This window comes from Bombus affinis, chromosome 2 (genome assembly GCF_024516045.1).
Source record: "Bombus affinis isolate iyBomAffi1 chromosome 2, iyBomAffi1.2, whole genome shotgun sequence".
In the NCBI taxonomy this organism is placed as follows: Eukaryota; Metazoa; Arthropoda; class Insecta; order Hymenoptera; family Apidae; genus Bombus; species Bombus affinis.
In genome coordinates this window covers 12,030,570-12,055,808 of record NC_066345.1, presented here as the reverse complement: position 1 = coordinate 12,055,808, position 25,239 = coordinate 12,030,570, and the positions used below count along the sequence as shown (strand labels likewise).

General features: G+C 46.6%; 1 protein-coding gene across 4 annotated transcripts in view; it reads left to right on the top strand.

The window, feature by feature from the left end:
• The window catches only part of LOC126927606 (putative uncharacterized protein DDB_G0271606), a 105,866-nt gene that overhangs the window by 9,503 nt on the left and 71,124 nt on the right, over positions 1-25,239 (top strand). Inside the window, exons 1-2 of one of the 4 annotated variants that reach the window (XM_050743662.1) lie at positions 5,928-7,394; positions 9,758-10,229. The exons of 1 other annotated variant lie outside the window; for it this stretch is intronic. In XM_050743662.1, the coding sequence (XP_050599619.1) occupies positions 9,984-10,229 (246 nt within the window). In that variant the 5' untranslated portion in view covers positions 5,928-7,394; positions 9,758-9,983. Of the gene's footprint in view, positions 1-5,927; positions 7,395-9,698; positions 10,230-25,239 lie in introns of those variants that run through there. 2 more of the 4 variants (XM_050743661.1, XM_050743676.1) reach the window with 2 other exon arrangements.

The following is a 25,239-nucleotide window of genomic DNA, read 5'->3' as shown; positions in this document are numbered from 1 at the left end:
AGAATTTCACGGTCATTTCGGAACTGGTTTGCGCGAGACACGCGGTACGTTCGCGTCGTCGTGCGAATCCTGTAGGCCAGCGGTGATTTTCGTTCTCGATTTTGATCAAATGCTTCTAATACCGAACGTAAACGCGTAATGGACGTGTGAAAATTGCCACGTAGATCGCACGTTTGCAGATATTACGGAAGGGAATTCGCGGCGATATTCTACCGCGATCGAGTAATTAATGGGACGATAATATCGGAATCAATTGGCGATGTAGACAGATCGAAACGATGGAAAAGCAGCGCGTGTGTGCACACGCGTGATCTTTCACTGGGATTAGTATGATTTCGCTGGCGAAATGGGGTTCGTTGTTTTCGCTGAAAATTGAGAAAATTACAGGTTGCGACATCCCGTGCGTGTATTTTAAGCTTTAAATAGAATCGCAATTGGATTTCCCCGTTTCGAAACGAAAGGTGACAGTCGGTGGAAACGCAAGAGAAAAAGCGTTTGGAATAATGGAAGGATGGCGGTTGTTTCACAGAGTTTCAACAATCGGTAAAACACGAATGAGAGATCGGTCGGAGGGCGGCAGGGCACCGACAAACAACGAAATTACCAACGAACAGTTAGACAATGAGTGCTTTAATTAACCCCTATATAAATTGTCGGTGCTGCATTGTTTGAATCGGGCAAATAATACGCGCGAGAACCCGCAATGACAGGATAGGTTGCAGCGAACCACGCAAATGATATATGACCGTACCACGTATCTAGCGTGTCTGTTCTATGCTTGACCCACTGTTTTGCGTCGATCTTGACAAATGACGTCTGCGTCGATGCTAAACGCATAACGCAGTCATCCGTCGGCCATGTATCATCGTTTCTGTAGCATCATTGAAAACCGGCGTACAACCGAGATTTATTGACTCTTTGACCTGCCGACGTTGGTCGAGTAAGACGCTACATAGAACGAGTTTCTTCTCTGTCTAACAGTTTAAATATCGCGCGTCGTTAAATATAGTCATTCAGAAGCACGAATCTCGACGCTTTATCGGTTGGCTGTTGTCAAGACGTTCGATCGATTCAACGTACCGCCGACCATATTCTTGGTGTCACGAGCAAGTTTCTCAAACGCTAGGCTGTTTCCTCCGGTGCGAACAATGTTCACGTCGCGAAAATCGTTTCTCGTTGGCAGACCATTATAAAATGGCGTGGATCTTGACGTTAGGACGACAGCTATCGAACGTTACCTCGGGGACAACTTGCGTTTACACGCGAAAGCGTTCGCACGTGCTGCTATTTCTTCCCTGCTACGTGTCGTTGACGGATAGAAGGGAGTCGATACGTGTCGTTCCCATGGAACGAATACGTTACGCACGTCGTACGTATGCACGCTTTTACTACCACATCTTCCGCGAGTTACCAGTTACGAGAACTAGATTCCCGGCCTTTGGACAAATTCCAGCTCGCACCTCTGTTTGACTTCCAGTAGCGAAGAACAACAGTTGTTTCGAAGAAACGCGCCTCTTCGATTTTACTTCTGGAAACCGTGTCGTTTACCGACCCTTCTTAACGCGCCATTCCACCCCATCCTTATACAGCTTTACACTCTCATACCGGAGAGCCGCTTATCCCAAGAATGCCGTATTTATCGTTCACTTTGTTACGCACGGTTTGCGTATCTCTAGTTGTTTGTTTGCGTTTATCTGTTCTTTTTTTATTTGCCTGTGTTACTTTGCCGGGTTCATTTAAAATATTAAAGGAGCTGCAGGGCATACGTTCAGAGTGCAACGACGCTGCGAACCATTTGCGAACAAATATTCGTCGTCCTCGCTAGTGGAAAAGATCGTGCGTCTACGCCGGCCGAGGCGTACGTAATTAGCTTTCAAAGGGACTTAAACTCGGCTCGTAGTGCGGCTTCTTCTCCGAACGAAAAGGGTTATTATAAATTCCCATTGATTAGAACGGCTGTAAACGGGTTTATGACGTACAAACGAGGGGACACGACCTCGTGGTCGAAGAAAAGAAAGATTTACGACATCGATAGTCGGCGTAGCGCTCGCATAGTGGCGCGTACGGCATGCAGCTGTTTCTTTTGACGGAAGTCGAGCACGTTCCGCGAACCTAGCACCGCTTCGAAGAGGCCAGTGTCGTGGCCGCAGCGTCGAACGCCTTCCACCACGAACATCTCGTGCACGTGAACGCTCGCTAACGGTAGTACAAGATCTACGATAGTCCTCTTCCCCTTCCGTTCTCTGCGGTTTCGCTTCTTGCGGCCCCCTTCCTTCTTGGTCGACCAATCACGAAAATTCTCGGCGATCGATCGTTAGATCTTGCGCGAATTTCCTCCATAAATCGCGTCTAATTTCGAATTTGGTTACTTCCTTGCATTCCAAATCGCTATCTCTTTGAACAAACGATGGCGAGGACGATAGAAGTTGGGGGAACCGATTTTTCTTGCCGTGTTGCTCCATAACGCTCGTATTTGCCACGTTTCGTTCCACCGCCGTCCGTCGTTCTGCAAATTCATTGTCCAAATCGCGACGATGTTCCGTGTCGTCGCTTGCTGAGAAATCGCTCGAAAATTTTTTCTAGGTTCGTCCCTGAGGAAACGAACGCGATTTAAACGTCCTGTAAAATACTCGCGCGACAACAGCGACGGTAACGGCGTAGGGGTAGCGATACAGGAAACGCGAATGGGGTGACCGGTTGTAGCCCCTTTGCCCGCGTCACTTTAGAGTCCTCGTTCGATCGGATGCGCTCAGACGGTTTTCGCTCTGGGCACTTTTAAGGCGTCCTTTCTAAGTACCTTTTATTCGATGTCGCGAACTTTCAGGCGTTCTTTCTTTCGACCGAAGATACGAGCTCTTTGAAACGTCGCTGACGTCTATAAAATTCTTACGACGTCGCCACGGGACTATTATCTTTACCGACTTTTTCCTTCAAATACTTCCCTTTCAATTTATCTTTCAAACTAGTATTCCGCACCCGACGAAAACATTCATTTCCGCTCTATCGTACGGTCTTCGAAGAATCTGGTAATGGTAACTTCATTCAGAACTACGAGTAGAACAATTACGGTAGCTAGACGGTTGGTCTACGTTTCTCCATCAAGCCCGTATAAATCATAATTAGCGGGAAGCTCGTAATTTAATCTCGCGTACCGGGTGATGAATGACAACAGATGTCGACAAGGACCACGAGCGTTATCGTTGCTCAATTAGGCGGCGCGGGCTAGGAGCGCAGGCTCAACCCACATGCTTTCCCGCACCTTTGACCTCTTTCGTTTCACCTCTATTCTCCATCCTCTCTTCGTTTCTCTGTTCCTCTTTCTGCTCTCTAATCAGCTTTCTCGAGGCAACTGCTGGGGAATTTGTTGCGAATTCACCGATTCCTCGTGCGTATCAAAATTCCACGCCCGTCCTGGTATCTTGCCGCGCGTAAAATCCACACGAATTTCCACACTCGGAGCGTTCTAAGACGAGTCTGAGCGTTCTTCGAAGATGAACAATACAATGTCGGTAAATGGACGCGTGTATGTCGTATCATTGCGTGCGGTACAAAGCTCCGTAGCCGAGTATTGCGCTCGTTTTACGACCTTCGAACCAGCGAACAGGTGGGCGATGTGGAATTAATAGCTCTCTTAGAAATAGTTTCTCCTTGTGGAGAACATTCTTTCGTTTCCTATGAGCAACGACCGCGAAATCGTAGAAGAATCGTGGAGGAAGATTCACTGCGTTAACAGGAAGCGGAAGCGGTCCAAGACAGGTTTCTTTTAATTAAGCGTTTCTCCGGCATTATTTTCACTCGTATTTCCCTGCGTGATTATGCGAGGATTCCTCGCATCACCGGTTTTATTTGTCGTTCTTAGAACCTGGAATTACCTTTTCTCTCCTCGTGTCTACTTTCGGAACGCTCTCCGCGCTTCCAGACTAACGAAGCGTGCCTGCCCAAAAAGGATCGCACGTACACGCTGAAATACGCGGCGAGTTAACGCGTTTGCACGGCCATTGCCGCGTGTGTACGAGCGAGTAAATTGCGCGAAAGTTGTACGGCGCGAACACAAGCGGGATTTAAAGCGGGATAACACGTAAGAAACGCGATGAAGCTGCATGTAGAGCGTAGAAAGTTGAGACTGTATATCGTCCCGTGGCAGAAACAGGAGAGCAAAGTGCAAAGTGCACGGACTCGTCGAGAGAAAGAGGGGAAGGTCGATGGTAGACGAAGGAAGAAGGGAGAACGCGCCAAGGGTTCCTCTGTCATTGACTCTCTGCGTTTCATCGTCCGGCCTGAAAGCCTTCCTTGTCCTCGGCTACAGTGCCTTTCAGAATAGGCTGACACTATCCAGAAGCTGGCTCGCTGGATGAAAAAGCCGGGAGATCTCGTTGTCGGCGTAGTTTTGTACCAATGGTTTCAACGATCTTGACTGTTCGAAGAAAAGGAAAAACCGCTTATCGTGTCTACTTGAAATCCAGACTTTGACTAATCGAGGGTTCTAGTAGCTGTAATGTTCTTCGGTTAGATCATAGCGAAGTCAAAATTGATGAACCTCGTTTTTCTATCGTGCTCTGATTGTGTCGAACAAATCGGATCTTTCAATCATCGCCTCCATTTTTGATCCCACGGAGACACGCTGCGAAGGGACAAAAAGTAGTAGAATTTCGAAATAACAGAGCTTGTAAAACTCGATTCGGCAGCTAGCACAGGCAACAGCTTTGGGAAATTTATGCCACCCCGGAGTAAGAACTCGGCTGTTGGAAACGACGTCGGACGAGGACAATCGCGCTGTATACCGGCGGAATACGAAGTGGAATTTCGTCGTTAATGATAACAGAAACAGAGTCGGCGGAGTTTCGTGATGTCAGTCAGTCGCGGAGAGGCCACTCTTACCGAACCTGGCTTTCGTGGCACGGCTGCTGCATTCGGTTTTGAGCGTACCCACACGTGCTATAATGCACGCCGTGTGCCGATACCAGCTCGAGATAAAGTACTAGGAAACGAGCGTGCATAGGCAGAGAACCGACGCGCAACAACCCGGCGTCGTGCATCGCGATCGCCATAACGTGTATCGCTCGTTTCAAAGCTTTCCGTGCACGGTATTGCACCGCGCTCGTTCCATACGAAGAAAGGTGAACGATCGTGCCATTTGACGATCAAAAACTTGCCGAAATTGGTAACGAGATTCGACGTGCTCTTTCGCTGTTTCGAACAGATACGCTAGATTTCATTATGCACACAATTTATATCGTTTTAAACGAGATTACATTTCGTCACTCTTCTATCTCTATTTATAAAGAAAATGTAGTTAATCGATTCGCGTATGTCTGATTGGTATAAAGAATGCGTGATAATATGACGAAAATTCTACTTAGACAGCAACGAACGTTTAGTACTTTCAAGCCCACGCGATAATATGAAACTTCATGAACTTTAAATTCAGCTTTCTCGATTTACAAACTAACAGAGACGCGACAGAGTGGAGAGCTGGTACGACGATTTAACGCAGAGTTGCCTTTCGAAAACTCGAAACTCGAGACAGTGTTCGCAACGTCACCGCTTTTCTCTACTCTTCGATATACAGAGCTGACACATTTCTCTTGCTCGGTAGGGTCCGTAAAACTATAAGTTTGCGTAAACTACCACAGTCTACTTACAACTGTATAGCTTCTTTGTATCGTCTGATTTTCGCTGTAAATTATTTCTCAGCGACCGACGAATTACGTCGAATAAATTCCGATCGTAGAACGCGTCCCTTCTCCTTCGCACGTAACGGGGTCACGACCTGCGAAGAGGCCCTTTCGCGGCTCGTCGAATCCGCTTTGTAATGAAATTATACCGGGTCTCGTCGATCGGCAAATTACGGGCTAGATATTGGCCGATGTACACCTACCAACTTGATAACGCGGATATCCGTCTACGTTACAAATCGGAGGTCCGACGCGCGCCTCGCACCTACGTTAAGCAGATTACCCGCGCGTCGATGAATATGTATGAGCGTGGCGCATACACGGAGCCGAGAGACCCGGTGATCCGTGTCACGCAGAAGAGAGAGAACGGTGGGCGTGCGCGTATCGCACGCACGTGGCCACGTACACGCGCACGTATCCACCTACGTGAGTACACACGCACGTACGCGTCTGTGTAAGAGCGAAAGCGTGGGTGGAGAATGGACTGGCGAGGAGTTAGCGCGAATAGACAACGACGAACGTTCCATCGCGAAACTGTGTCGCTCCGGGATACCAGATTTCAGATTCGAAACGGGTTTCGAATGAAGACACGCCGACTGTAAGATTAGTAATACGCGATAATTAACTCGTTAACCTGTAGACAAGAGAATTAAGCGTTTTAATCTATGCGACGATGCGTTCATTCTCTCGGATCTCCGTAATTGCAGGTGGCTTGCTACGGGAAAAGAAATTCTAATTTTAATTGTAATTTAAAGCTTGGTTATTATTAACGGATACGAATACATAAATCGTGTAGTGGCACAATAACGATAGATCAATAAATAAAACGAACATTCGTGCAGTACGTTGTACGAAATTTTATTGGCGCTGTAACGAGACACGATTAACGCGACTACATCGATGGGGCAATGAAATTTCAAAATGTCTCGTGCTTCGCAACGCAATATATTCGTACAAATAATCTACATATAAGTTTTATACTTTTGCAAGCTAACGTAATTCTATGCGGGAAATTTCCTATTACGCGCGATGACAAATAGAAGATGGAAAGATTGGACTCGCTGTGGACGCTTCCCCCTTTCACCTCCTAGGGAAAAATAATTGCGGTAATCAAAGCCGGGTCGCGTTACCGATATCCATCCTCCTCTACAGGCGCGTGCATGGAGCGATCAACGCTTGGTCGGTATCGCGTTAAAGCCAGGCTGCTCGACCCGGCGACCGGACAATCGCGTAGCGTGTACGCGCACGAATAGAGTCGTACGCGCGCGGAGAGAGGATTAGCGAGAGAGCGTGGGTGGAGCATGGCAATGGGAGCAACGGTGGACTTGTTAGCGCGAATACATCGTCAGGAATAAAGCGTGTCGCATGTATATACGTCTAAATATAAAGTCGGTGGAGCCGGTGGAGAAGAGGCGCGAGTGCCACGGATCCCTGGCGAAAGAGCGGTGTAACCACCTAGTCAAAACACGCCTGTTGTGTCGCTCGGAGAACTCGCGAGGCGACGTCGCAGCAGCGACTGCAGCTGTAGTTGCAGTCCGCTGGAGCTGAGTTCGATTCCAGACCGCCCTCTTCTCCGTGTTCTTCGCGAATACGTCGCTCGAGTTTCTCTCGTCGATTATGTTACAGTTTCGTGTCGTTTAGTGGGTGCGTCGATGTCTAGTGAAATCGATACCACCGTGCAAGATCGATGGTGGAAGCGGAAGAGAAATTGTGAAAACGGTGAATTTATAAAAAAAAAAAAAAAAAAAATAAGAAACTTCGATTTTTGAATGCTAATACATCGATGGCATTCGCTGCTTCTCGTTTCACATCTCGATCGTTCGTCTACGTCTTACGCGAACGCGTTTATATTTACATTCAATGACACGCGTCTAGTACCCCGGTGATTACCAAAATACGTATCTCGAAGAAGTCGTGGACGGAGTAAATATTCGCGAGATTCGCGATGCCACCGACCAGTGGTTAAAATTCGCTCGCAGTCGCGTGTCGCCGGGATTACGCGATTGGAAAAGTTGAAAACGAAAGGTTATTGGAAGTTTCGAAGCGGGAGCGTGTCGCGTCAGAGAAATATAATTAGCCGCGGTTTCGAGACGCGACTGGAAAGCAAGCTGTCCATTTTACGACGACCTTGGCTGTGAGGAATCGTAAAAACCGACGTGGAACGCGCCATGCTCTCTGTATCGCGCTATTTTCGGGCGGATAGCAAACCACTCGCGCATAAGTGGCGATCGAACGGGGACGCGATACTCAGATATTTTACGACCGAGTCCATCCATTGACGTGGAAGTTCGTTTCGCAAACTTCGTTGCAGGGCGTCCATCCGTACTGACGTTAATTAATTTATCGTTCGAAAGGGAATCGAGTCAAGACGCTTTCGAGCGATCGGCGTCGTCATTTACCAAAAGCGTAGGTCCCCAACGAAGCTTCGCTCGAGCGTGTTAACGGCAATTATCGTTCCTTCCCGGTAATCAGAAGGGTGGCGCGACAAAAATCGGCTGACGTGGACCGATGAAGCTGCATCGAGATTCCTCGACTCGTAACGGTGTTGTGCGTAAACAGGTAGCTCTTCTGGTCTCGTCTACTGGTTCTAGATTCACAGGAAACGCCTTAGAACTGTTATATGTTACATTCTACCGCGGAATACTCGTCGCGATGATCTCTGCGCGTCCTATATCCGTTCTTTCGTTTCTTCTTCGACAGACTAGATTTCCTGGGGTTCTTGCATATAAAATTTATATCGTTCGTTAACATAGGAAGGAAGGATTTTACGATCGTGGATAGTTTCGCTCGCTTTACGAATCGGTCGCTTTACGAGGAAACAGGGATCGCTTGTCTTAGTTGGTCTCAGTCTACAGGTTGGAGAAATCCCGTAAATACCGAGGGTCCGGTATCGTCACCATCTACGATCCTCCCGTAATTAATTATTCTCGTCGAGTCGCGGGGCATTTAAACGAACGAGGCCGGAGGCCCGTGAGAGGAAAGCGTAATCGGTTAAAAATTGTGCTGTCCCAGAAACCGAGGGCCAACAATCTGGACGAGTCCGCTCGCAAAGGAGAGAGGGACAGAACAATAGCTCGGTTGATGACGATCAAACGTTCTCGTTGTTCCGCGTTCGTTAAAAGAGAGAACCGACCTTCTCTTTCCGGGATCGACGCGACGTATCACGCTTATTACGAATTAAACGAAAAAGAGGTTAATTCCGTGGCGGCTAAAACGGTCGATTCGAGCGGCTATTTTCAGCTGGAAACGTGACACTTCATTCATAATCCTCGACCGTGTAAGCTCGCCAGCCGACACCTAATTAAATCTGAATTTCCTCTTGCACTTGTTCGAGCGAACAACTTCCTCGTTGCTACTCGAGAACAAGACGCGACGCCGACCCCCTTTCCACTCCGATGCAAATTTTATTTACCTAGTAAAACTTGTTATTCTGTATTTGCATCGTGCCATTGAACTATACCGTATACATAGAGAAGCGTATTTGCTACTGCACATCGGCAAAATGACACACGAGAATATTTCATCGACGCGTGATCGATGATAGTCATCGTAGCACATCGTAGCAACGAAAGGATTTCGCAAGCGAGTGTCAAGGGAACGAAGGACTAAGTGGAAACGCGTGTTTCCGTCCCCGTTCGGCTGCCCTTTCGCCCTTAATCCCGCCAGCCCGTTTCCACGACAGCACGGAACTGAGTCGGTAAATCAACCGGGTATTCCTTTCTTGGTCCTTCATCCACCGAGCGCAGGTTGGTTCGCGATTGCCGCATTAAGTTTAACGCACCCGGATTAAAACCTTTACCGTATGTCGCGAGGATTAAAGTTTCCCCTTTATGCGGCGTCGCGAATGGAGAACGTCGTTAAATGTTACTAACCGCTCGTTGACCGGACGTTGTACGATTCTCGTCTGTCGACGATATTCTCTTTACCGATTCTGTTCCTGCGAAACAATTTCAACGTGGACTTGTTCAGGTTTTTGACGAATCGTTCGCTTGTCGTTTGCCTAATCGGTAGTGGGCGTTACAGATAGATCCGCGGTTAAACATATACTTTCGCTGTGACTTCGTATTTCAATTCTTTCCTAGTAAAAGCTTTTAAATCTTGTTCGTGGAACGGACGATCCTAACGATCTGCGCGCGTAGGACTCGGGTCGAAAATATTTAACCGACCGTGTCGAATGTTGACCCTAATCGCGACCGAACCAGATCGGACCCGGCAATTTGTGGCCTGTGCTCGGTTAGCCATGCGAGGATTGTGACTGTGCGCGAGCACTTCGTGGTACGACTCTACTTACCGAAGAACGAGCTGGAGATGGAGCGTGCCGTTTCGACGGACGACAGTTGCGCGAAGAGGCTGTCGACGATCACGGAATACTCGGAGCCCGGGATCGACAGCGACGATAACGATCGCGAGGAACGTCGCGAGGAGGAGTCAGCGATTCCCAGAGGCGATTCCGAGCAAAGGCTCGAGGAGCAGGCGACAGCCGTCAAGTACTTCCTCGTGGACGACTCGCCGATGGCGAAGTTCAGTCGGAGCATCAAGTGGATCTACAAGAAAGTGAGTCTCGAAAGTACCTCGGTTAAAGAGCTTTGTACTTTTTCTTCGTCTCGAATAATCATTGTAACGTTCGCGTAGTGGCTTACGATAATAATTTCATAGCGGTGATATTACGATCGAAGATCTTTGGAGATCCTTGTACGACGGAGGAAACGTAAGGGAATCGACGAACGAGAAACCGAATATCGCGGATTTTGCTGTGAAAGCAGAGAATAAGCAGAATTCTCGATACAGTTCGAACTCCAGGGAGTCGTCTGTGAATGTGAATCTGCGATTCAAGCAGATTCGCCATTTGCACTTCAAAGTCAGCTTATGAGCGAACGAGAGTACCAGGGACTAATTCGTGCATATGCAGGGGAAAGCTCGTTTCCAGTTACGATACGCGCCTTTATCCCAAGTCGCCACCGTGGAATTATCGTATCCCGCGGTTGTCTGACGTTGACGTTTCTATCGGGCCGGAAGGTTCGATCGTACTCTAGTCGCGTCCGCTTCGTCTTCGTCTCGGTGAAAGAAGCTATTAACCGCACGCAGCGAACGCCGCGCGTTCTTTTGCTCTGTTTTACTTTCGAACTCCTCGAGCCGTGTCTGCTTCGTACGGAACGAAACGTACCGTGTACGCCGGGCGGTTCCTGGCGCGACTCACGAAAGTCGTGACGGGCCTCGCGCCTCTCCTCCGCTCATCTACGATGCCTCGGAACGTGCTCGAAAGCGTGCCCCGTCGCGATGCATCGACGCTTCGCGCTGAAAAGGTCTAGCGTGCAGGAATTTTAGGAGAATTGGTTCGGCGTTGCGTCGATCGAACTTCGCGAGTGGCGGTTACGCCAGGAATTTCTAAGCAACGAGTGAGATCCTCGATCCAACAGGGCATTTTGTTCCGCTATATATCCGTAAGAACAATGATTTACGCTCGAATTAATAGGTTTCCTCGGTCCCTACGATTCGTAGAAAAGCCTTTCCATTTAACATTCACTGCCAACTACGAGATATCTCGCAGTAAGCGTATGTACCAAGACCGCCGACGATATCTCGTAGTTTGCGGAGTGAGCACAGGAATTTTATTCAGCGACGCCAGCTGCCAGTTATCCGGCACCGTTTTCTTTCATTTTCAACTTGGTGTAAACGCCATTTTAGTGCTGTATCTGCAACTGACAAAATTTGCAACGAATGGGATAAAGACGTTAAATGCGCTTGCACCTTCTTTCCTTTATATTCTTGGTTTGTTCGTTGGTATTCCTCCAGCTTATTCGTTCTTATTTTCGCGCGACAAAGCGCACCGATGATGGTACACAAAGCACGGAACGTGTTAATGAACTCGGTGACAACATTCTCCTCTTCCGATCCGCGTCCCCGACCTCGGATGAAATGCCGGTGGAACGCGAGTGCCCGGAATCGAGATAGAATCCTCTCGCGCTCTCTTTCACCCTCCTTCCGCCTATTCTCTCGTTCCTTTCGTCCTCCTTGCTCTCAGTCTCGCTTCGTCTCGTCTCGTCCGCGGGTCTTCCGCTTGTCTTTTCCAATCTCTTCTCGTCGCGTGTTCGTCGCAGAATGGGGAGGTCGCGCAACAACCACCGAGCTACTTGTCCTCCGCTCCTCGCCAGACGTATAAAGAGCAGAAGTGAAGACAGTCTAACCGGGAACACAGAAGAAACAGCATGAGAAAGATGAACGGAGTCGAAAGAGGAGAAAGAGGAAATCGCGTGTCGAGAGGCTCCAGCGGACCTAGAAACTCTTCTCCGGCCTCCGCTACTAGAGAGTCACAAGACCAGCCTCTCTAGAAGGTCTTAGGAGGCGGAATGACCTATTTCGCATTGTGGCTAGGTTTTCGGTGTACCGGCGGAGAAACGAGGGACGAAACGATGCCGGCGTTACAGCGAGTCGCGTGGATTCGCAAGCGACTGTTAGTTACCTAGTTAGCTACCTAGCAGGGTATTCTTTGAAACGGCAAGGTTAACGAACTTCCGTTGAATTCCGGACGCGTTTTCCACGACGTGGAATTTCGTGTTTTACCTCTTTGTGACTCCTTGAAAATTGCCAGCGTCTTACGCGTCGCGAATGAACCGCCATCCGTGTATCGTTCTCGGTTTTGGGTAGAACAATGGCGAGAAAATTGTGATTCTACTTGAAAACTAAAGAATGTAACGCGATAGAAGACTCGGGAAGTAGGTTTGTAGAAAAACTTAATGGGCCAGTTAGGAGGAAATCGATACATCAGCGCGACCCGGTTACGGCGAGAAGTGATAAAATTTAATTACCAAATTATGCTGTCCGACGTAACGCAGAGTTGGGGAACCGTCCTAACCCACGGCCGACCGAGCTAATTGAAATCTCGATTTTTGGTAGCTCTAATTCGTTCCCTCGGCTTTATGGAGTCGTACATGCCTGAAATATCTCAGCCATTCGCCGTGCGCCAGGTGGAACGAATAGGCGGCACGAGCTCTACCCGAGATTCTTATCCCAACTGCGACGCGTTCCATGCGTCAGCAGGGTCTTCTCTCACTTTACGTTCCTTCGATCGACAATATTCCGGGGTCAATAGAAACCGAATCGTTCCAATTTCTTCCTGGTCGTTTCCTCTCCGCGATCGTTTCGCCCCGGCGTCGGACTTTCTTTCGAAGCAGCATCTCGCGCCTCGCTTCTGATACAAACGACCGAGAACAAAGCGAATCGCGTTTACACGCTTTTAACATGGCGGCGTACTGAACGAGCGCGCTCTTAGGGGCAAAACCAAAGTAATTTGCCACAGGAAACGCGCGTAATCGCAAAATCGACCACAATGTCGATGTCGTTGCCGAAAGTGCGGCAGCAATTTCCATCGATGGGTTCGTCCATCGTCTGCGGGCTGCTGTGTAACGACCAGACCTTCGATTGAAACTCGCAATTGACGTTACGAAGTTAACGCTTACGCACGCTAGTTCATGCTCCACGTTCCATATAATATCCCCGGCACCGGAAATATCGACTATTTTTCGAAATTACCATACTGCCTAAGTAATCCTGTTCTCCGTAATTTCAATCAAATCCAACCCCTTTTAAACTATCGGCTACGATACGACTACCATCTGTCATAAATTTTCACGAATCTCGTTCATCTTCCTTCTATATCTTTGGAATTTGAGATATCAACGGATCGCGACAAGGAGACAGGTTTAATTCCGTGGGTTACGATGATCTTTTTGAATATTTGCGACAGCGATAAATGCGTATTCGTTACTTTAAACATTTTACTGTGTCTGAAGGAAAACCTGGAAATATGTATACGAAATTTCTAGTAATACGTAATTCTGGTTAATTCAGGAACTTGTTAATGGTCTTATCAACGAGCCCCGAGTCGCTGTTCTAGTGGATTTCGCAGCGATATAAATAATCTCGTAGCTTCAAATTGAAATAGTAATTAGAGCCAGACTTTGATACTAATACGTAGGAACTTTATTACTTGGAGTAATTAATTCTTACAATGTCGTTTCCATAGATCTTGGGATTTATTTGCATATATAGATTATTATCATATCTATGGTTGTGCTAAAAGTTTCTTTCGTTTTATAAGGAAATAATAGACGCACAACGTTTTCTGTTTTGCTCTATTGGAAGAAAATGGATCGTGCATAATTCAATAAATTAATACGAAATAAAAAATGTCGTTCATCTATTATTTCCTTATAAAACGAAAGAAACGAAATTCCTGGCAACCTATCGTATTATTGAATTGTTGGTAAGAAAGTGGTGACTTAGATTTTAGCCGCACGCAACAGACTGTCGAACATTAATCGCGATGATCGAACAGGTATGAACGATGCAGATCGTGAAATTCGATAGCGTGGATCGCGATCGAACATTCCGGTTCGCCGATGTGTTCGTACTCGCAGGATATTTGATCCGTCGTGACAGTCCATCGAGACTTTTCGATTCGAGGACCGGACCGCAGCATCGAGTCGTGACCGACGCGTTAAAGCGAATCGATTTCACCGAAGCAAGTGTCACGTTAATTGCAGCGGTGCCAACCGATAATCAGCGTGTCATTAAACGTTGCGCGGCGACGCAGTTCCGGCCAAACAATAACAACAATCAGAACGACAAATCGGAATTTTGTGCTCGTTCGCGAATTGTTGGAATATCGAAGCCGCGACAGAGAGGCCAGCCTGCAAAATGAATTATTTATTTTGTCAACCGCCGTCGTGCTGTGCTAATTCGATGGTCAATTAACGAATCCACCCCCTGTGACGCGATTTGTTCGTCTGTTTGCTCGCTAATGCGCTGGAAATTCGTTTATGCAGAAGACTCGAGCCCCTATTTATGCCGAGAATGATTTACGCTATCGCGTTCGATGGTTTTCGCTATATGAAGTCCAGAGGCAGTAACACGATAAACCGTTATTATAATAAATATAGGATGAACGGTTTTAGTCTGCAAATTACTCATGCGCTATGCGTGCTATAAAAGAAAAAATAGCTCAGATCAAGAAGCGAATGATTTGGAGAGGGGCACAATCTGGTGTAGGTAGTTTTCTTTAGACAGACTCGTGCAGGTCGTACGAAGGTGGCATACATTTCTTTACACGGAATTGTATATTTTTTAACGCACGAATCGATGTAGCTTATTATTCTCCGCAAGAAAGTATTAACCCATTTCTACCGAACAATCGTTAGTTTAGCCGATATTTCAACTCTACTTTATCAAATTTAGCGTACGAAAGATCTAAGATATCTGCTAAAGTAATGGCTCTTTCGGTAGAAATAGGTTAACAGTCTTTTTGCACAGAGAACTAGAACATTACAAAATGTACAATTTCATTTAAAAAATAGTGTGTCACCTTCTTACGATCCCTACGAAACTATCCACATTCTATTTGAACTATTTTTTTATACAACATATAACGTACGAGTAACTTGGATTTATAGATCAAAATCGGTCATCCTGTATGTATCATCTTTATTAATGCGCATTATGCTGATAAAGTGGGATAAGTCCCCAGTAGGTGTAAATGCAGAATGCACGATTATTTACGCAATTATAGAACGCAGGTATTGAGTTGGCAACGAAATGATCGCGGATTTTGTCATTACCGCCTAATGTCAAAATCCGCAGTCACTTAGTTGCCAATCCAATACATAGGCACATGGCACGAGTCGCATGCTTTGTAGCGTTTTTGAAATGGAATTTCTGGAGTTACAAAGTCTAGTACGAAAAGAATGTAAACAAGTGCGATACGAGTTGGCAGTATTACAAATGCGATTCGCATGATCCGAATTATCCACTGAGGATACATAACGATGTGGGGGAAATATCCGTGTGAACCTAAACGATCTCGTGGGGGCATAGAGATTTAACAACTAAAAGAGTCGAGGGCGATCTATCGTATAATGCTATTAATAATCCTAAAAAGAAATAACAAACCCGTCACAATTCTCCATGACTCGAGGGATCGCAGGTTCGGCAAGAACATAATTAGACTGCAATCGTGGTCAGTAACAGACATCTCTGATCCAACATGTATTCCGCGAACCTAAGTCTCTCAATGAGCTGGTTATATTCCACTGGTTTGGCGACCACATTACAGATGCACACTCTGAGTGTGTTGTAACTAATGTGCGATATAAAAGTTCGATGGTTGGACGATGAGCAAAGTTAAAAGTACGTCGCTTAACAAATTCTAATTTCCTGCACGCGTCGTTAACCACGATAATTATATTTTTGGTTTGCATGAAACTTCTCAGCTATCTTCAGAAGGTTCGTATCTTCCAGCTTGAACAGGCAGTTTGCATTTTCAATCGTGTCACGTCAAGACGCTGCTGTTTAATCATAAAACGCTGTTAAAATCGGTAAACCAACAAAAATACATCTCGCCATGTTTTTCTCCTGGGAGCTTCATTCAGATTCGATGAAAAAAATATTTCTTTGAAGCGCGATGCAAGCTGATCTTTTTCTCTCTTTTTTCTGTTTTTCTTTATTCCCTTTCCCTCGAGGGATGCGCCTTTTTTCGTCCTATTCATCGCGAGACACCCTGCATAAAGCGATAAATTGGATTCCCGTCGACGAGGCAACTGGAAGAGGCGAACCGTAATCTTCGCGGGGACTTAACGCGTACACGTAGCATCATCCGACCGAAGAGAGCCGGCCTCGATTAATCATACAGTCTTACGGTGACAGCTTCTATGAAAGCTTGAATCTTCGCCTTGTTGCTCGGCGATGAGATCGATACGGTGATCCCATTGAGACTAAATTACCTCCCATTATAGGAGTCACACGGCCAACCGATACTCTCGCGGCCGCGCATGTTGCTCGTTTAATCTCTTAGCAGGGATTAACGACGCACGGTCCTGTGTTTGTCGAAAAAAATGTAGTAGTGGATTCCCAGTTCTTCGAGGGTTGCCCCGTCTCCAGCTTCTATTTACTTTCCTGCCATACTTTCATGTTTTACGTTTCAGGTATTTTTGGTGGAACGTTGACGTCTAGCATAGGCAATCATTTCTATATAGACATTTCTTTGTACGATCCGTTTATTTTCCGGAGAAGTTATACAAATATATTGGATATTTGCGCAGGAAGATTCTGAGTACAAAAAATAATATAAAGTTCCGAGGTTGCTTAAACGCTTGAAAACGCGTTTCCTGGGTAATGCGGAAATATCGTCGGATCGATAACACGTATTTAATGAATAACATTAAGTTGGGTTCGGTTTGAAAATCGAGTTAGCTGGATAATTTTCTATTTTGGCTATCAGATCCGCGTATGTATATGTTCTCAGGGAATGACTTTCCTCGGCAAAGGAATGTACAGTACAGCGCGACGGCGAATAAAATCATTGCGCGGGGTCGTGGTCGAGTTCAACGACACGAACCTTGGCTAGAGAAAGAGAACGGATCGAAAGGATCGAGGATCCAGGGGGGATCCGGTCGATCTCTATGGACGTGTTTTGGATAAGGATACGTTCTTCTCTTCCTCTTTCATTCCACCTACGCTACGGTGGCGCTAATTATCTTTTACGTCGTAACAATATCGCGTAATTAGTTCTTCCCTTCCACTACCTTGAATAACACCGAGTAGAACTGCTGTTGCAGAACGCGGAAACACCTAGCGAAATAACGTGCATTTTTTGTTCGCTTTCATTCGGTCTTTCTACTCTTTTTTTTTTCCTAGTCGGAGAACTGGACGAAGGAATTTCGTGTCGAGTATAAAAACTGGTAGCTGGCCAGCGGCCCGTTTTTATCGGCTCGCTTCACATTATCGGCTATCGTTCGGCCGTATCGTCCCGTTCGTTTATTCCGAAATTCTTCGACAGATTATGACGTATCGGTCGTTTATTCGGCGAGGCTGACGCGCGAATGAAAGGGTCCACGTCCTGTCCGTCAGGATAATTCGCCTCTGTCCCGGACACCGATAGAGATCGATCGATTTTTCACGCGAGTTTATGGATACACGCGTACAAAAGATCCGCCGTGAAAATTACACGCGTCGTAATTTCGTTTAAAACGAATGCAGCACACGCTTCTACGATTTATAGCAGAGTAGGATGATTTGAGTCGTCTCAACTTCCACGTCTTAAAATTCAATCTTCGACCTTGCACGGAATAATCAAACTTGCCGTGTATTACGAAACACTATCGATCTTCAACGTAATAACCGAAGAACGAAAAAATATCGCCTACTTAGATCCGATCGATCTCGAATTTGTCGTCGAACGATTCGAGGCTTCTATCGTGCAGAGTTAGGGTAAAACCAGCTTGTTCGTTCGTGCTTTTCATTAAACCCAAACTCAAACAAGATTGCGAAGAAAAAGGGCACCGCTGTGACTTCGTATTGTATCCGAGTGGAGTAGAAAACCACGCGGCCGAACAACGAAGGAATTCGTCGTGGTACGAGTCGAGAGAAACAGCCCTCCGCTTCTGTCTACGTTGTTTTTGCAAAGGAGATGAAAGAAAAAGTTGGCAACTGCAATATCTGGTTCCCATCCGCGTTCCATGTGCCACCGATCAGTCGATAATTGCAAACCGAACGACCGACAAACATTTAATGGAGTTTTGGGCCACGGTCTCGCGCGTCACGATCCACTTTTCGTTTTACAAACGGCGGCCAATCGTTTCCTTCGCCGTTCTGTCCGACCCGGTTTCAATCCGCGTGTCGATTACACGTTTCGCGCTTTCTCTATCGTCCGCGACTCCATGTCCACTTATTTTCCACTATTTTTATCTGTTTATCTGGCTAGAGGTTCGGCATTATCGAGATTCCAGGGACAATTAGTATTTCGTTTCCGGTCGAACTCTATCTTACACGGCTTCTTTCGTTCTTCCCTGGTTTCGTTGGTTCTAGGATACTTTTTAAGGAGAGACAATCGTAGGGAAATTGATAGTTTCGAAGCTTTATGATACACCGTGTAGGCTACTGCTACTTGGTAATGTTGCTGGCTCGGCAGAAGAAACGAGATCCCATTCTTTGATGCTCAGCAGTCCGAGAATACACGTTGTTACGTAGCGGGCTAACCAAGTATCACGCAAATATGATTTTTCTTCGCTCGCCCGTTTTACTAATAATTGAATATTACGTAATCACGCGAATGCTAGAATGAAGTTACATAATGTACGTACTAATCGAATACGGTATTTAGAATCTGGAAACACTGTAAATGCATCGATGATTCCTACAGGGAAACGCGGCGTAGGAGAAATTGAATTTCAGAGTTTTGTTCGAAGGATCTTCGCGCCTTCCAGCGAATCGTTGCGACATTGCCTTCGGTCAGAACTCGCAAAAATATTCTCAGTGGCGTTTGTGCTTCCAGATAACAAGGATTCGTTGCTAGTAGCGATTTATAAAATTATCCTCTGTTATTTCCCGAAGACAAAGGGATATTTATATTGTATTACACTTATATATTTCTTTAAGTAAGAAGATCTGGTCGTCGAAAATAAACTTCGATCCCCCAAACGTGGTTCGACGCATCGTCGAATTATTTACGGACCGATGTACGAACAATGCGCAATCATCTTCGTCACGAGGGACGCGGAAATGGGAGCGAAACGATCGCACGAAAAGACGTCGTTAAAGGAGGACGATCGTACGTTTGGATTAGCGCGAGTTCGCGCGTCGAACGAAGCGGAACGGCTCGCGTATAGGACCGTCCGTTGGCGACAACGCGTTATCGATAAAACGTAACTTTCAGTTTGCGAGGCAAACGTCCGGGCTGCGTTGTACGTCTGTCTTAATCCTCGCATCGGTGAAATATAGCCGCGCGGTCACGGGAACGCGGGATTTCGCCGGTAAGCCGCGCCCGTTGTTCCCGATTCTTTCTTTCTTTCCAGTGTGCCGGTTAAAAAACGAGCAGAAGAAACGACGAACGGGATATTCGCCAGGGTTAGAGAGGTCTGTCGGTGTCGCGATAGTTCGGTAAACCCGCTCGTTCCCTCGAATCCGTAAAGGAATTGACTTTGCCACGGATTCTCGTTATTCTCCAGATTCGTGCAAACCGCCACGAGGGTGTTTGCTTCTTTCGGAATGGGATGATCCGGGTATCCGATGACGCAGGCAAGATTTCAATTTTCCAATGAAAGTATTGTTTGTCGCGTACTTACTCGTGCGATCGGACAATCGTTTGAAGTGCATCGATGTTCGTCGATTTCTCGCGGACAGGAAACGCGTTCGTAAAACAAGATGATATCGCGTAAAATGTTAAGAATTGATCGTAATTGGATAGCACGCGAACAATTCCATCTGTAGGTACAACAATGGGATTAAAAATGTGAATTAAATTGTAGAAGCTATTTGCAGGACGGACGATAAGATTAGCGCGATTAAATTTGTCGCAAAATCTCCTGTATGATTCAGAAAAGAGAAGGAAATGACATTTAAAAACGGTAAGACACGCGTGAAAAGAGATCTCGCGTGTGATTCTTCTCTAGAGGTGTAATAATGAGTGTAACGTGGAGCGTATTTCGCTCTGACTGGGAATTAAAAATCGGTTGTCAGAATTGAATGGAGGAGCAGCTCGAACGAAGAAAGAGAGTCGAGAAGGAAGCGCGTTATTCCGGGCCGTGGTGCACGTTCGAATAATCCGCGGGAAATTCGTCACGGCCGACTGGCCGCATCATTCGACGATAGTTTTAGCGAACGAACGTGCCTCGTCACTGTCGCGCCATTCCCGTCCGTTCTCCTTTTTTTCCCCCGGGCGCAATTTCCGCGCTACCCACCACTCGTCGATATTCATTCCCCTTTCTTCGGCTCGTACGCAGAGTCCGTTCCGAGGGTAAATTGATTCAGCCTGTGCCAAGGCAGCACGCGGACATACAGCTCCTCCGTTCGTTCGATCGTGTGTTCTCGCGATTCAGCTTGCTGCGTTCGGTGCAGATCGAATCGACGTATCGCGGAAAACGTAGAGAGAACGTCCGCCAGGATTCGTTTCTTGGAAAGTCTTTTCGCCTGGCGAACGATGGAATTTTGACGTCGATGAATGCGCAAGAATTTTTCCAACTACTCGATGAATTTTTAATAGAAAATTTCACGGTGAGGCGGACCTTTGTTGGGCGGCAGCCTCGCTGAGGAACGAGCATACGTTGACATTGCGATCGTAGGCAAATGGAATTTCTGGAATAAAATTAGAACGCGCAGGCACTAATTCGACGGTTGAATAGCGCAGAACGTTCTATGATCGATCTTCGTGTGGTTGCCGTGTTACAATCTTTTTCGTCGACTATCCTAGATGCTCATGCTTATCTATTTGTCAATCAGGTTCGTGGAAATTCACGAGGTTCTGACATATTCATCAGGACATTAATTCGACAGAAAATGCATCCATCGTAATCATATCGGCAATTACTATCACGGTACGACCAACAACCAGCGAATCGTCGATATCCATAAATTTACTCGAGTTCGTCGCGTCATCCACGATCCGATGTGTTAGTCCCTGTCGCGATAGTTAAAAGCAACTGCCAAAGTTCGTACGTTTGCTCTTATTTAACAGGAGCATAATCGTAAAAGGGAGTACCGCTCCAGATTGTTGTATCAGAGCGAACACGTGTTTAATATTACGCTTACCGATATCACCGGTTAAGCTTGTCGGAGGAGACTGAACCGTGGAGGGAGGTCATATTTGCAAGTTAAATTAGAGTAGGGTAAAAAAAAAGGCGGGAATATGCGCAGCGTGCAGGCAAAAGAAAAGGGGATTTTATCAAACTTATGGCTCGGTATGGCAAGGGTGAAACTTGAAAACTTCCCTCCTTCCTGCAGCCCTCCCGTCCGCTTTTCACCTCTTGGTCGGAGCATCCTTTTGTCGCTCGAGATTCATAAGCTTTTTTTTCCGGTACCGTTTCTCCGCAATTTCAGCGGAGTGGCCTCGCGTGGTCTCGAGACGAGAGCACAGGAATCCACCTGTATTCGAGGGCCACGAAATCAATTCTGTGTCTGCTCGTGAATTCAAGGAGAGAGGTTTGCCAAACTAAATAAAAAAGAGAGAGAGAGAGAATCTGGTCGCGTCGCAAATTAAACGAACGCACCTGACTGGCGTTCGCGTGATCGAAGCTATTGTCGCCTCGCTGGACCCTTTTTCCCTGCAACACCGGATCTATATTGTTCAATTTGACCTGGTTGTCGGCTGCACCAGCCGGTTTCAAACGCGCAGAGTGCTTTTCAAGCGGGATGCCATTATTTAGGAACGTGTGTAACCGTGAAAGTAGCGAGCGACACACGAGCGGTTTCCTTGAGTTTTTGCCCGGCAATTCTTTCCTGTCTAGCCTCGATTCGTCGTTGCTTCCACCGTTAGAAATCGTCGGAAACCGATGGAGAATTATCGTTGTCGTACTTTATTTTTCTCGTCTAACTTCGCGTATCACTCGGGATCGAAATTTCCACGGGGCCCGGATATTCCGTCTAGAACGAAAGATTCATAACGAGCGTTAATTTTCGAGGCAAACGACGACGGGGACGGGCTCTTTAACGATCCGCGAAATTATTTAACGGAAGACGAAACGATACACCCTGGCGGCTTATTAAAGCCCGGATTTTCCGGAGGAAACGGCAACCGTCGAAGAAAACGAGGAGTAGAGGCCAACGCGAAGAAGCTGAAAAATCTACTTTGCGTCGATCCCTCTAACGAAAATCTCGTTGAGAATTTCTGCTAGCAGATTCGACGTCCCTTAGGTAACGAGCTGCATAAATCCGCTAACGGAGTTAATTCGCGTTTCTTTCGCGCGTCTAGGAAAAGAGAATCGTTCGATGTTAACGTACGGTCCTCGCGAAACATTATGTAAATATAGGCAAAAATATTAGAGAACAAGGAAGAATATTTCGCCACGTTCGCTATATGTCGCGTGCAATTAGAAATTATCCCTGTGCAGGCTCCTTTGACCGCGAAATTGCGGTTTCTATACGATGTAATATTTTACCCAGGTTTTTCCGTGGATGCGCGAACCACCGCAGGTCAGACAGGCTAGGTCTTGTTCCGATGCACGCGGTTCTTCTATTTGCGATACCCTACCTCGTTGACGGGAGATGATGCACTCACTTTAATCAGAAGTCTGGTTCGACCATGCCCGAGGCAGCGTACGGCTCTCCTAAATGTTACGACGACGAACGCGGTCACGGATACGCGTGCTCTGCCTCTGTGGTGTATACTCGCGACGTGCACAGCGTTGCCTGGCACTCCGTTGCAAAAGGAGGAAAGAGAGCTGGCAAAAATGACAGACCATTTGGACGAGTTATCAGGAAGAGCAATCGCGACGATCTTTTGCTTGATTTTCGCGAATACGCGTATCGCGAATATCGAACGGTAACGGTGATCTTGCAGCAGTCACGTAATTTCTTTACAAAGGTATCACGATACATCGATAATTAATCGTCGATAGATCGCGCAATTCGGACACGCGGCAGTGGCGATCCGATGAAGCGGTGGATTAAAACGAACGGGGGAAATAAAATCGCAGACTGTAGGAGCAGATTACTAGGAGGCGCGCACACTCTCCACTAGATATCCGCTTCCTCTTCTTCTTTTTCTCGCGTTCGAAAAAGGCTGAGGGGAGCCGTTAAAAGCGACGAGCCAGCGGTCGAATTACGCCGGGGAATGGATTACTAGAATTTATATTGGAAGTGTATCGTTCGGAGGACTCGATTCGAATGGCTTCCAGCCGTATCCTGGTTGACGATATCAGGGACGCCTTTATGGAAATGTGGAAAATTCCTGCCGGCGAAATAGCTCGCGCCAGTTATCGACCACCGGTGCACCAATTATTCGGCCTTTCTATCATGAATATAAAAATAAACGCCCCGCCTCGTACGGCCACTGTCATGCCGCTGAGGTGGTAGAACGCGTAGGGTGCCAGAGAAATACTCGGCGTTTTATTTAACAGTGCGTTTATTAATTCGACTAGCGACTCCACTCTCGACTCGCGATTCGTGCAGACCACTGTTCAATCACGATTGAACTTTTAATCCGCTTTCTTCCTTTTTGTCGCCTTCCGATATCCCCACTACGTACGTGCTCGTCCACGATAGTGATCAGGTATGCCTTCTTCTGAGTATTTGGCGAATAGACCGTAGGGATATCGATGGTCCTTAGGCTTGTCGGCACTTATGCTTTATTACGGTCTTGCTTATGTTTCGTCGATCTCTCATAAATAGTCTCTCAGCGATCTTTCATATTAACGAAACCTTTGGAAAGAGAGTCGTCCTTTTCAAAATTTCTCTTGTCACCTCTCGCCGACTTATCGTCAACCGTTTCGTCCAGGCTCATTATACTCAGGACAACAAACTCACGGAGTGGCCGCGTAAAAACACGTAGGAGTACCGTTTTCTATGCGTAAGACGGCCTCTGAATGCCTGCAATTAAACTATTAACCCTTTGAGTGCCGTGGGCGCATATAGGTGTCTGGCGAAAGCTATCGGTGTGGACTGAGGACATATATATGCGTTTTCTGTAAGTGCCCGGCATGGCCTAAGGACGCATGTATGGGTTTTTCAATTTTTCCGAACACCTATGCAGAAGTAATACTATTACGTTTGCGTGAAATAAATATAAATGCATTCCTTACGGCAGTAAACAAATGCCAATAGTGCCTCGTTATTGTCGAAGTGGTCACCACTTGTAAGAAAACTCTACATCTGGTTTTTTTAGTTTTCTCAAACACTGAATTTTTCACACACAACTAAATTATTAACTTGTGTTAATATTTACTAAATTTAGTTTTCTAGTTTATCGTTTTCTAGTTTATTACCCAAATTCTAGTTAACTGTAAATTTCAATGTTTATAATAAATAATTGAAAATAACTAAAATATAACGCTCTTGAATCATTTAATCTCGTGCAAAAGAATTACTATAACTTATTACGATTTGCGCTTTGAATAGTCAATCAGTCTAACGAAAAAGTATTCCGTCCACAGCGATCGTCAGCGCTAGACGCGCGCCGTCCGTACGGACGGCATAGGCCGCGAGTATTTAGCACTCAAAGGGTTAAACGACGATTGTTTCGTTCTTTGTTTCCTTCGGTGGTGTTTCGCGGCCCGGACAGCTCGTTTCGTTTTCCCTTTTTCGGAATTCCGGCGCAGTTTGACACTCCAACCAATAACCGTGACAACTGTGCGAAAGGTAACCGGGTCTAGGGCTCCGAGCCCCACAGGTTCATTACGGACGCTACCGTTACAAAATCGTTTTTATCGCGCGACTGCCTGGCCGCGTGTACTCGTTAAATAGGCGGCGCGTAAGTCCCTGGGAAATATGGCGCGCCGTTATTGCTTGTCTGCCTTTAATAGAAAATTGAATCACTTTCCACCGGTGAATAAGCGACTGCGCTGCGTGACGCGATTAGAAAGTCGAGCATCTGGCGAGATAGTTCGCTGTTAACCCTCGGAAATATCGCGGTTCGTTCACACGGGTACACGCGAAATTCTTCTCGAAATGGTTTTTAAACCGATACATCGTCGGGCTTGTCGACAAATAAAAACTATATTGCACGAGCTATTGAATTTCTGCGTTCATCGCTCGTTCTGAGCATACAGCTACCCATATCGTATGGATTTCTACGATTCGAGAG